The sequence below is a fragment of the Pseudorasbora parva genome, chromosome 1 (assembly GCF_024679245.1).
Source record: "Pseudorasbora parva isolate DD20220531a chromosome 1, ASM2467924v1, whole genome shotgun sequence".
Taxonomy (NCBI): domain Eukaryota; kingdom Metazoa; phylum Chordata; class Actinopteri; order Cypriniformes; family Gobionidae; genus Pseudorasbora; species Pseudorasbora parva.
The window spans coordinates 52,544,371-52,558,678 of record NC_090172.1 but is presented as its reverse complement, the minus strand read 5'-3'; the positions used below and the strand labels follow the sequence as shown (position 1 = coordinate 52,558,678).

Sequence of the window (14,308 nt, the reverse complement as noted above, 5' to 3'; positions counted from 1 at the left end):
AAACCATGTACACCCTATGGTATTTCCTGGTGGCTGTGGCCTCTCTCATCAGGATAATGCTCCCTACTACTGTACAAAGCAGAAATGGTTTGAGGAGCACAGCAACAAATTTGATGCGTTAACTTGGACTCCAAATTTCCCAGATCTCAATCCAATCAAGCATCTGTGGGATGTGTTGAACAAACAAGTCCAGTCTATGGAGGCATGCATATATATATATATATATATATATATATATATATATATATATATATATATATATATATATATATATATATATATATATATATATATATATATATATATATATATAAGCCAAGACTTTGTATGTGCTTATACAAGTTAAATGAATAAGAAATGCCCACATCAGCAGGCAATATTTACATTTACATTTAATCATTTAGCAGACGCTTTTATCCAAAGCGACTTACAAAAAAGGAGAGAGTAATAGAAGCAACGGAACAGACAAGGCCAAAAACCTGTAAGAGCTGTAAGAAATCTCAATTAATTAGCACAATACACAACAATATATCAAAAGATACAGCATGCCACGGTCATGATTTAATGGTTTGGTCAAAAGGATGATGAATCATAGACATTTTTTTTCAGTGAGCATGGTTTTGCTGAGGATTACACATATTTTGCACCACTTATGTAACATTGTACAAACTGAGGGAAGTCGTCTGGAAGTACACTTTTGTTGCAAAACGGGCAATGCCTGAAATGTTTTGTTCTGGTTTCATTTTAGTAATATTTTCGAATCACGCTTCAAATAATTGGCAGAAACGCTGACCAGTCAGAAGATTGTTCTACATTTCTCAGTTTAACACATCCTTTATGTACAGAAAAAAACTTCCTTTGAAGACTATGCAAGCAACACTTTAACCTCAACAGGATGCTAGACCTGTCTTACAACCTTTAAAAAGTCACCTTTGTACGTTTACCTTTGACAAGAGCATTTAAAAATACTCATCTTAGTTCACACACAAACTACTGAAAGTGTGGCCTATGATATTGTCTGACAGAAAATTAAATGAAGAACTCACAAAAAAGAAATGAAGTTTGCATAGATCTTTATTTTTTGTATAATCTATAATTCGCATATTGACATCAATTAAATAAAAAGAAAAAGAGCGAAATAATCTTTAAATTACATGTAAATGACAATGCACCATATATAGTACAAAAATAGGCCTTATATCGTTGTCCCATCTCAGGTAGTCATATAAATGATTGGTGTTTTATACTTGGGGATCTACATGCATCAGTTGACTCTTCAAATAAAGGTGAAAATAATTATCTTACTCCAGAAGGTTCTTTTTGAACACACACACACACACACACACACACACACACACACACACATACACACACACACACACACAGCGCAATGCAATCATCGCATCATCGGGGTGAAAGCATATTGCATGTGGCTTAAGTGAAATCTGCTTTCTCAACACCAATATTTTGACTTCAACCACACCTGCTAAAATGTCATTTAACAGCCCATTAGAAGCATTTTTAATCCAATTAAAAACTGCAACTAACCTTAAAAAACAAAAAAACAACAACCACCAAACACACACACAAAATAAACCCACCCCGACCATTGTGTTGTTTATTAATTTACTCAGTGGTTTTTTTTTTTCCAGGTCATGTAACCACTACACCAGGCAAGCAGGTTTCCATATTGTGGTCTTTGGTCATGCTTTTACACACTTTTCAAAACACTCCAAATCATTACTGCAGGGGGGTGCCGAAAGAGCTCAGTGGGGTCAAAATTGTTGTAAATTCTTACATTATTTTACAACTGTGAAAATGGATATTGTACATGAAGATGTTCTGTTGGTTTACAGAGCTTACACTATAAGGACACATTATATTATAAGCTAAGATAAGCCTGTGCTGATGCATTGATAGTGTAAAGAAAAGAAAAATTGGTTGCCCTACCCCACTAAGCTAAGGCAAGGCTAAACATGGTGCAAGTCGTTTGTGGACTGGCCACAGCCGTTTCCTTATCTATTTGCAAATCACTATGATATGATATAATATGATAAAAGAAGCTGGACTCCAACTCCATTAGCGTAACTCTTTTGGGTCTCTATTGCACAGATTTGATAGATAGCATTGTCATTTCATAAAGATACTGCATAAGACCACCATATGTAATATCACAAATATGTGATTCAGATAAAAACAGAAAAACAACTACTATATTCTGGGCAAGATGCAGATGAGCTGACAAGAGCATATTACTAATAATAAACAGTAGTAAGCTAAGAAAATGACCTGAAGAAATGACTGTTGAGCTGATAAAAATGAACCAAAAATGATATCTGACAGCTGCTCACTGGTAATCATTAGAGCCTGTTCTATGATTTATTTCAAAAAGACACCCATACTGAGCAGAGCAAAACCTCCAACATCTCTATATATAATCATTATAAACACAACAAAACAGAAGCCAGGCTTTCAGGATTGGCCTTTAGCAAAGATTTTTTCTAATGTTTCAAACCCTTAACTGGAGGACAGAATTTAATTGGCTCGGAGAGGCTGGCCGACATCAGAGTTTTTCCCCTATATACAGTCAAAGAGCGCAGGGGTACTGTAATCCGCAAGCAGTATCTCACACAAAAAGGAAAATATTTACCATATTCACTCACTCATGTTATTTCAAACCTGCATGAGATCTTGCTTTAATGGAACAAGTCATTTTGTAGAATCACCAGAGCAAGTAAAAAAAAAAAAAAAAAAAAAAAAGAATATGGAGGCTATCGGGCATCAAAAAAAGACAATAATAGCAAAATAAAAGTGGTCCATAAAACTTGTGCACTATATTTCAAGTCTTTTGATGTCATATCTATTTTGCATGAGGAAAACATTTAAGAAGTATAAACAACAACTATAAAGGTTTGATGTCATTTAACATTTTGATGAGCCATATTTGAACGGAATTACATAGTGAACATAGTGCAGAAGTTGGTGCACTATGTTACAGTACACACCTATAAAATATATGCGTATGGCCTCATCACCCAAATGTGATTTAAATAAATATACTAGACCACTTTTTGACTTTACTTCAATAAACAGTTTGAAAAGCCCTAGTCCCCATTAGTTTTGCTGATATGGACACAAAGCAAATGGACAAAAAGTCATGCAGGTTTGCAATGGCATGAGGGTTAGAGAATGAGCAAATAGTGACAGAAGTTGTATCTTTTGGAGAAGTATTCCTTTAAACAGCCTACATAAAAGAACAATCATCAATTCAGCAACATAGATGCTCTATAGGGAGCAGTAAGGTCTATAAATGTGTGAAAGACAACACACTGCTCTCCTCTCATCTGACCATGTAGAAATAGTGATATGTTCTTCTAAAAGGCTCCCTGCGCAAAGCCAGTGGATCCGACCCACTGCAGCACTGACTGACTTCATATAAACGTAGTTTCAGTCACTCACTCGCACTCACACAATTTCTCACTTGCTCAAAGAAAAGCTTTGTTTTTCTCTTATGCAAATGTTTAGATCTTTTTTTTTTTTTTTTTTAATCTCACTAGGCAAGAGGAAGAGACCAAAATAATAACCATGTTTATTGTCGTTTCGGCTTGTCCCTGTCGCTTGTGTTTGGAAGCTTTCCATGTTGAGGCACCGAGAGGTCAACGCCCGGGTGAATCGTGGCTCAAATAACTAAAACAGTTGGGAAAAACAAACCAAAATGCCCCAAAAGTGAGATATGTTCAGACAAACCCCAGAATTAAAACCCACACACAAAAAAAGAGAGACAACAGTGCAGTAGAGGCTAGAGAGGGAGGAACATGGTTAAAGAGCACTTTGTGTTTTGATGAAGGCAGTCCTCTCGTTGTGGATCTCGAATTCCTCATTCTCAGACTCGGAATTGCCCTCGTCTTCCCGCCAAACGTTTGGGATGCCCTTGTAGGCAACTGCGGTGCGGTTCAAGCCGAACCCGACCAGTAATCCAGATCCTGGCCCCGCTTCTGTAGAGTGCAGTTTGTTCTGTTTGCGAGTGTGCAGCTGCAGCATGCTGAACACACCCACAAACGTAGCTACGATGAAGGCACAGCTGAGCACCGCCACGGTAGCAGGCAGGCGAGAGTCGAGCTTGGGGTGGAGTTTCCGGGACAAGCCGTCACCTAGCATCTGAAACGGTCCGCCGTCTGGAGACTCACGCAGGATCTGGTTTTGATGCAGACAGGAGCTGGTGACGGCGTCCAGGTGGCTGTGAGGTGGGCAGGAGAGGCAGTCCTGAGCCCCCGTGGCACTGCAGGTGAGACAGACGGGGTGGCAGGGCAGGCAGGCGGGGTGTGGGACGGACGACACCTCATTGTTAGGGAGGAAGGTGGAACGGGTGCCCGGGGTGAATCCGGCTGGACAGTCTCTCACACAGCCCTTCAGGTATAAGTAGAAGCCAGGGTTGCACTCTGCATGAGGAGGAATAAAAGTAAACTTTAATCATTTATAAAGCTTCAGTACAGGTATAAAATTGTTCTGGGTTGAATACAAGTATAAACCGTATTGTTGATTTCACAGAAAATCAACTTGACCCAACCTCCATTTAAAAAAAAAAACCTAAAACCATGTTTCCACTTGGAACAATTCTGAGAGTTTAAAGGCAGAAATGCAAAGCTTGAATATTTTTCTTAAAGTGCAGTTGACAATACATTCAGGAAGCTGACATGTTTTGCAGTGACATGCTCCATTTAAATTTTTTGGATCAATAATTGAATACTTATGCATGTGTACTACATGGAATTATATATATATATATATATATATATATATATATATATATATATATATATATATATATATATATATATATATATATATATATAAATATATAAATATATATATATATATATATATATATATATATATATATAGTTGAAGAAATTTTTATAATTTATGTTTGAGTTTACACAGAAGCCAACATCTGTCTCTGCTACACAAAAACACATCTTAGCATGGGGTCACGGGACACCTAGTTTGGAGACTCTCCTGGGCCTTAGGTGTCACTGATTAAATCACACACAGCCACTGTCACATTGTATTAGATCTTCACACTAACAAAAGTCAAACCTACATCAATCTAATAAAATGTATGCCAACCACACCTCACATTCTCATGCACGGTCATAAAACCTCCCTATGACCACTTGAGGCCTTGACACAAACACTGATGGGGGGAGGGGGGGGGAGTATTAGCAAGGGACACAAGGGAACTATTGTGTCCCTTGCTTTCTTATTTGAATTAGTTACAGAAGGGTGGGGGGAAAGGAATTGGTTTCATTTCTCTTCTGTACGGAAAAACACCGACATTGACCGACAGTTCAGACTCGATGCAGGCATATCATGATTGTATTGATTGTGGGCTCATCCTTGCAACGATTAAATCTTTATAAAGACACAATTGGCAAAGGTTAACATATTAAGTTAACATATTTTTGCCACAACAATCTTGGTGTCAGAAGTGAGGATTCCTTGGATGTGCCTTCTGGACCCCGAGAGCGGACGGTGACTGATCATCCTGGACGTTAGAGTCACAGCCTTACCCCGACTGATTAAGGGAGAAGGGCCGGCTGCTCTAGGGGTTCTGGAGGGTCCGACCACTGGAATTAGAGAAAACGAACCCGGGGTGGCAACGGGACGCTTCTGGTAAGAGACAAACTTAAAAATTCGGGGAAGAATTTTAAATAGAATTTGGTTAAATTGAAATTTTAATTGCTAGCGATTAACCATACTGGGAATCTTAATCTGTGGCAAATGCAGCGTGATTTTATGTGTTTTATGGGGTGAAACTGAAATCACGTGGGCGAAAAAAGGATTGAGTTGTGTGCGGTCCAGAGACGGAGTTGTGTGCAGTTCCGAAATCGGCAGTTTGAGTAAGCTTCCGTCCCGTCTGATCTTGGGTGAAGAGATCAGATCTGTACAGAGATGTCCGACAGATTAGCGTGCACGTGAACAGCCACAGAATCAGACTGCCAATATGGGGAAATCCCAAAGCAAGCTAGCAGAATATGATACACTGGTGTTTTTGTCAAATGAGAAAATTATATGGCCAAAAATGCATGCAAGGATAGAGAAATTAATTAAATATCATAATTTCCAAAAGAGGGAATGCTGTGTTTCACCAGGCTGAAAGGGGTGAAAGAATCTGTTGATGAGAGGAGACAAATCTAAGGGCTGTTGTGGGGGCTGTGTGTGTGAGAAATCTAAACTAACTGTGTTGAATGAAATTGATAGCAGGGAAAGGAAAATGTTGTCTGATCACACAGAAGCCACAGCTGTTTAAAGATCGCTGGTGAGTATGAACTTTGATTAAGCTATAGATAACAATTTATGATAACTAAATTAGAGCTAACAATTTGAATGACATGATCAGGAACTTGATTAGTCCGAAGATTTTGAGTCGAGAGAGCAAATGGTGTAAGCAACTCTGCTCTGAAGCTAGTGATTTAAAGAAATGAGCAGAACTTATTAAGAAAATGGGCAGCAATGTTTTAATTATGTTTAGAAAATTATACGGCAACTTAACTGGCTACAAATAAATTGAGAACAAGAGAAATTCAAATTTCTAGATGTTAGTGCTAATTCATGGGTTGTAAAATGGGTGGAATGCCATTAAACCCTGAAGGAAAGATCCCAGTAATTGAGGAATATTATAATCTGATAACATTAAACCCAGAAGGAAAGATCCCAGTAACTGAGGGAATCTGATAGCTAAATGTGATTTTTGATTTGAAAAAGCAGATGAAAGATACCATTAATTGCAAGGCATTGTATGTTTTATTGGACCCGAGCTCTCTTCTCTGACTGTCTGAGCGATTGCCGCTTTAGGCACCGCCTTACAGACTGGGAACCAGACTGAAACATGTCAATTGCCGAATGATAGTGTTCATTTGTGGTCAGCGGGGCATTTTGCACATCACTGTGTCCACTCACCCATAAGGTGTTGAAAATGTGGCAAAATGAGACCACCAAACTAAATTCTGTAAACAAAACTAAATAAAGAGAAAGAAAGAGAGATGAGATTTGAAATTTGTCTAAGAAAATAATGAAATAATAATGTCAATAAATTAAAATAAAAGAAGGAGCTGTGATAATTGTAATTATGAGATGAAATTAAAGACAATAAAATATGTTGCAAATATTCATAAATTATGATGTAGAGGATTTAAAATAATATATTTCCTTGCTCTTCTCACTTTTGCAAAACTCTGATAATGCTTATTTGACTGAATATTGGATTGTTGAAATAACTATAGGTGAGTTAAAGGGTTACTTCACCACTTTTTCATATTAAACTATGTTATTCCCTTAACTAAAACGAGTTGTTACATCCCTCTCTCATCTCAGTGCGTGCACTTAATCTCTCTGACGTGCGGTGATGATCTGATAGCATTTAGCTTAGCCCACTAAGCCCAGTTCATTCACTATGGAACCAAACAGAGATCAAGTTAGAAGTACCAAACACCTCCACGTTTCCCCTATTTAAATACAGTTACACGAGTAGTTGAACGATCAAGTATGGTGACAAAATAAAACGTGGCGTGTTTCTAATCGGATTAAAAAGGAGAACTATAATGTATGGCGGAATAGCACTTCTGAGAGTACTTCAGCTCGGCGCAGTAAAAAGTCCCGACTGAAACATCTTCCCTCACATCTCCCTATTGACCCTATGGGAGGTGTGAGGAAAGATGCTTTTTACTGCGCCGAGCCGAAGTACTCTCAGAAGTGCTAATCCGCCATACATTATAGTTCTCCTTTTTAATCCGATTAGAGAAGTACCACGTTTTATTTTGTCACCATACTTGATCGTTCAACTATTCGTGTAACTGTATTTAAATAGGGGAAACGTGGAGGTGTTTTGTTGCTTCTAACTTGATCTCTGTTTGGTTCCATAGTGAATGAACTGGGCTTAGTGGGCTAAGCTAAATGCTATCAGATCTTAACCGCACGTCAGAGAGATTAAGTGCACGCACTGAGACGAGAGAGGTATGTAACAACTCGTTTTAGTTAAGGGAATAACATAGTTTAATATGAAAAAGCGGTGAAGTATCCCTTTAATATGTTAAAAACCAAGAAGCTGATGTTTTGGGTTTAAAAGAGAAGCTTGTGCTGAGCTGTAATAAAACAATTTGTTATCTGAATCTGACACCACCATGTCATTTATGGATGGTGCTGTGGCCTAGCTTGAGTAACAGAGACTCAATCTGAGTGGAAATTTATAGATTCTAAATTCATTGTGTGGGAGAAAGGCAAATATAAAATTATGATTATTTGAAACCAATTTTAATATCTAGCCAGATCTTACGCTGAGCTAGTGTGAAGAGTGAAAAGTTTATGAGAAATGTAAAGTGTGCCAGCCCTGAAGACCTCAGAGTCTCTCTCTCTTTCATTCTAAATAAGCTCAAAGCTGATATCTGGGCCAGTGTCACAGGATGTCACAGGATAAAGACACAAGGCATCAGTTGAAAATCATAGAGACAATCATTTATTAAAAATAAATGATTACCAATGAGAGGGCAATGATAAATATTCATGAAGAAACAAAATGTGATGTTTTTCAAATATAGACAATAAAATGAACTGAAATTTTAGACTAATGTGTTATATGACCAGTAACTTCCATGCCTGCTCTTAGCCACCACCATGTACAGAACTGATGGCTTTGGTCACAGAACATTAAATTGTTATAGCCAGATGCATGTAGAGTATAATCTATTAATTTTAATGAATAAGTTGTGTTATAATTAACCTGTCTCCATGTTTTACCAATAAGCAGATCAAACGGCGCTAGTGACTCTTGAATGCACTTTCCACAAAGCTCCTTCTGAAAACACATCTGATCCTGTTGAGGGTCAAAGATCTCAAGCGGCCAGTGGGCACGAGGTGATTTTCCCAAAGATGGGTAAGATCCTCTTTTGGCCAGCGGGGGGCGACCTAAGGCAGACACTAACACAGACACTGAGACTCTGCCCCCAAAAGGAGGGTAGAGTCTTATGTGAGGTGTGTATGAGTCGAGCAGATGTCTGTGAGGCGCAACAGACTCATTGTGTAGGGGGAGCTGTGTTTTGTAGGGGCCAAGAGTCCAGACAGAGATACAGCAGTCTGCCCCAAAGAAAGGTTCCTCACTACCGCTCACAAAAAACCCACACAAAAAAAAAAACCCACACATATATTGTGTTTGAATGCCAGGGAGCACCCTGAGGGAAAGTTATGATGGTAAGGGGCATTCAAGAGCCAACTGAGACACTGAGGTTATTGTCATTAACTTTTTTTGGAGATCAGAATAAAATGTATTAGTTGGTATCAGTAAAAATGTGTGATATTGAGCTAATAGGTCTATTTCATAGTCTTAATCCTGCAGGGCATTAGATATGGCAGAGAATAATTTGGAGACATGGTGATGGCTTTAAAGGTCCCGTTCTTCGCTATTCCATCTTTCAAACTTTAGTAAGTGTGAAATGTTGCTGTTGGAGCATAAATAATACCTGTAAAATTATAAAGCTCAAAGTTCAATGCCAAGCAAGGCTGCTTGTGGAACCAGGGATGGCACATTGTCGGGTAAAAAAAAAAAAAAAAAAAAAGGATTCTGCTGACTTTTCTAAAGACAACTTAATAGTGCATTTAAACTGGTTAAGAAACCAAGTAGAAGCAAATTTTGAGCAGTTGATAGGATTTTGAAGATGTGTCACACCCCTCATTTACAGAAACATTAACAACACACGCACTCTTTTTGCTACTGTAGACAGACTAACAACCCCCCCGAGTTACATTCCCAGAGAAATGCTCTCAGACAGCAAATGCAGCGAGTTTGCTTCCTTTTTCTCCGAGAAAATCAAAAACATCAGAAAGGCAATCAGCACATCCTTGAGTTGCTCTGGGGTCAGTCAGATCAGACCAAAACCTCGGAAAGTTACTATGTCTGACTTCGAAACAATTGATGGCAAAATTTTAGAAGACACAGTACAGCACCTTAAAATATCAACCTGCGCCCTTGACGAACTCCCCACTTCTTTTTTCAAAAGTGTGTTTAACTGTTTAGAAACAGATCTCCTAGAAGTGGTAAACTCCTCACTTCTCTATGGGACTTTTCCAACCACCCTTAAAACTGCAATAGTTAAGCCTCTTCTGAAAAAGAGAAATCTGGATAACTCCATATTGAGCAACTACAGACCAATCTCAAATCTCCCTTTCATTGGCAAGATCATTGAAAAAGTGGTTTTCAATCAACTAAACAAATTCTTAAACTCAAACGGATTCTTTGACAATTTTCAATCTGGTTTCTGACCGCATCACAGCACAGAGACAACGCTCATAAAGATTATAATTGATATTCACTTAAATACTGATACAGATAAAACATCAATTCTGGTTCTACTTGACCTCAGTGCTGCATTCGATACTGTTGACCACAACATACTTCTTGACGGGCTGGAAAACTGGGTTGGGCTCTCTGGGATGGTCCTCAAATGATTCAGGTCATACTTAGAAGGGAGAGGTTATTATGTGAGTATAGGTGACCATAAGTCTGAGTGGACATCCATGACATGCGGAGTCCCACAAGGGTCAATTCTTGCACAACTTCTATTCAACCTGTATATGCTGCCACTGAGCCAAATAATGAATAATAACAAAATTGCTTACCACAGCTATGCTGACGACACCCAGCTCTACTTAGCACTGTCACCTAATGACTACAGCCCCATCAAATCCCTGTGCAAATGCATTGATGCTGTTAACAACTGGATTTGCCAAAACTATCTTCAGTTAAACAAAGACAAAACTGAAATCACTACATTTGGAAACAAAGATGAAATTCTCAAGGTGAACGCATATCTTGAGGCTAAAGGTCTAATAACAAAAAAATCAAGTCAGGAATCTTGGAGTGATTTTGGAGTCAAATCTGAGTTTCAGTAGTCATGTCAAAGCAATAACTAAATCAGCCTTCTATCATCGGAAATATATTGCATGAATTAGATGCTTTGTTTCCAGGCAAGACTTAGAGAAACTGGTTCATGCTTTCATCACCAGCAGGGTGGACTATTGTAATGGCCATCTCACCTGCCTTCCCAAAAAGACCATTAGACAGCTGCAGCTCATACAAAATGCTGCTGCCAGGATTCTGAGCAGAAGCAGAAAATATGACCATATCACACCAGTCCTCAGGTCTTTACACTGGCTTCCAGTAACATTTAGGATCGATTTTAAAGTACTATTACTTGTTTATAAATCACTCAATGAGCTAGGACCTAAAACAATTGCAGATATGCTGATTAAATACAAACCCAACAGATCACTCAGATCAGCAGGATCAAGTCAGTTAGAAATACCAAGAGTTCACTCAAAGCAAGGAGAGTCTGCCTTTAGCTATTATGCCAGCCGTAGTTGGAACCAGCTTCCTGAACAGATCAGATGTGCTCCAACAGTAGCCACATTCAAATCCAGACTGAAAACACATCTGTTTAGCTGTGCATTTACTAAATGAGCACTATACCACTGTACGTCCGACTGATTGCACCTTATCTATGCATCATTTTTTAAATTCTTTTTATAACTGTTTTAGTTTAATTTTATTATTTTTAATTCTCTTTACAACTGAATACAACTGTTTCTATTTTTATTTTTATACATTGTATTCTTTTTCTTATGCATTTGTTATCCCTATTTTAATTCCTTTCTATATAAAGCACTTTGAATTGCCATTGTGTATGAAATGTGCTATAAATAAACTTGCCTTGCCTTGCCTAATTTGACAGGAGTGCAGTTACAGTGTTTACTCACTTAGCCCGGCTTCCAGATACGAAATATGGATCTTATATTTACTTTCACTGAAACACGAAAGAATCAAGATAAAGATTGCCAGGTTAAGACTGGAAACCTAAATGAAGCATACAAGTTGATGAAAGGTACAAGTGTAACAATTTAAACAGAATTGCGTTTTGCGTTCGGAGTTGCGTATGATTTTTGGCCATTGTGGAAAAACAGGAAAAAGTTGTACCATTTTTCAATTGTGTCTGATTCTCTAGACGCAATTTGTTCTTGCCTGGCCGGGTTGATATCTGTAAATGCGCAGCGCACACTAATAACAAAGATTTGATCTAAACAGGAAACATGAGAGCAGATGAGGCTGCGAAGGCCGGGGCAGAGCAGCAGTCAAAGGAACCATAATGTCTTTTGCTATGTGAAATAAACAAAAATGCTTTCACTTAGTATAGAGTATAGAGTATAGAGACCTTCGCCACAGCAGCAGAGACAGCTGTGGAAACGATGTGGCTGCACTGTTCAAAATGGTGTGGTGATGGCATGTCTTGTTTACCCCGAAAATGTTTCGATCATTATGCTAAATGGCTGCATGGATGACCAGGCAGCCAAATGGGGAATTATTAAATATAAACTGTGTGGGGTACATTATTTTATGATTTTTTTTTTAAGAAAAAAAAAAACAACAACAACAGAGGCCTAGAGCAAATCTGAGCCCATTTGAATTATGTATTTCTAATATAAAAAAAATTAAATAGTATTTTCGGAAAACCACCATTCATAGGAATGGAAGGGGGTAAACAATAGCTTACATCAATAGAATTGTGAATTATTGCAAAAGAAATGTCTTCTCTGTTGTCTAAGATCTGTATGCAGGTTAAGGGACTCGTTACAGTGATACGGGACCTAAGAGCTGGAAGGCGAAAAGGTGGCTAGAGCTTTTGTCATACTGATGACGACACAAATGGCCATCAATGTTGCTGAGAGAGAGAGAGACGTGGGTGCATGTGAGCCATTGCAGACAGAGGAGAAGGAGCCGAGAGGAGAGGAGCAGGAGGCATACGTCTGTGCAGGCGGAGATCAAACACAAACATCACTTGGCATTATGATCTGAGCAGAGTAGAGAAACTGGCAAAACGTGGCGCTGAGGCAACCAGTTTTAAAGTTAGAACCTATTGTAAGCCCACAGAATCGAGATGCGAGTAGAAGGTGATTGGACAGGATATACAACCATAGTTGTGTCATCTGAAGAGAGGTGGAGCCTTTTCATTAAGAGAGCAGAAAATACTACAAGCACACCAAAGACTAATCTTCCTGACTTTCTGGCCTTACAACGGTGAGATTTATCTTGGCAAATGAAAGGACGGCGCAAGCAAAGCCGTGGCACCCTTTTCGAGTGCCTGGACAGTGAGGCTTGAAGAGAACAACATTAATACACATTTAAAAAAATTCTTGTAAGTTATCAAAGAATGATAAAAGGGGGAATTGTTGAAGAAATTGTAATTTATGTTTGAGTTTACACAGAAGCCAACATCTGTCTCTGCTATACAAAAACACATCTTAGCATGGGGTCACGGGACACCTAGTTTGGAGACTCTCCTGGACCTTAGGTGTCACTGATTAAATCACACACAGCCACTGTCACATTGTATTAGATCTTCACACTAACAAAAGTCAAACATACATCTACCTAATGAAATGTATGCCAACCACACCTCACATTCTCATGCACGGTCATAAAACCTCCCTATGACCACTTGAGGCCTTGACACAAACACTGATGGGGGAAAACGGGGGGTGGGGACTATTGTGTCCTTTGCTTTCTTATTTGAATTAGTTACAGAAGGGTGGGGGCAAAAGGCATTTGTTTCATTTTTCTTCTGTACGGAAAAACACCGACATTGAGGGGTATAAAAGCTTGGGCCTTCTTTTGTTTCCTCAGTTCACACTCGATGCAGGCATATCATGATTGTATTGATTGTGGGCTCATCCTTGCAACGATTAAATCTTTAAGACACAATTGGCTAAGGTTTGTCTTTTATTCAGAAATGCAACGGAGTTAACATATTTTTGCCACAACAATATATATATATAAATCAACATTATGTGTGTGAAGCGTGAAAGAGTCTGACAGCGGAATGAAGCTAAAACGCTGCATTGATCTGTACACCTTGGGCTTATTTTCACCTCAAACGCTGCCTGGCAAGCCAATAAGAAATACATTCCGGGAAAATCAGGTCTTTTCAAACGCGCTACCTCTTTAAAGATCAAGATTTGCTTGATGTGAGTCCCATTTCTGGAATAATTACTAAACCACCTAAGTCAGCATCTTCTGACAACTGCAACAACTAATCTGCTAAATGGCTTTTTTAGCACAAAATCTCTTTTTATAGGTTGGAAGGGCATGTTTGGTTGCTGTGGTAACAGTGCTTAACACCTGGAGAGGTTTCAAGCTGTGGAGGTCAGATTAAGGATACCATGAAAACCTTCATCACATGAAGACAGTGGTATTAGGACCAGGAAG

The 14,308-nt window shown here is 38.7% G+C and overlaps 1 protein-coding gene across 2 annotated transcripts in view; it reads right to left on the bottom strand.

Annotated features, from left to right (window-relative positions):
* Window positions 1–1,056: 1,056 nt before the first annotated feature.
* furina (furin (paired basic amino acid cleaving enzyme) a) overlaps window positions 1,057–14,308 on the bottom strand; it is a 130,126-nt gene continuing 116,874 nt past the window's right edge. For both annotated transcript variants that reach the window (XM_067445170.1, XM_067445169.1), the window contains exon 16: window positions 1,057–4,439. In XM_067445170.1, coding sequence (XP_067301271.1) covers window positions 3,820–4,439 — 620 coding nt within the window. In that variant the 3' untranslated portion in view covers window positions 1,057–3,819. The remainder of the gene's footprint in view (window positions 4,440–14,308) is intronic.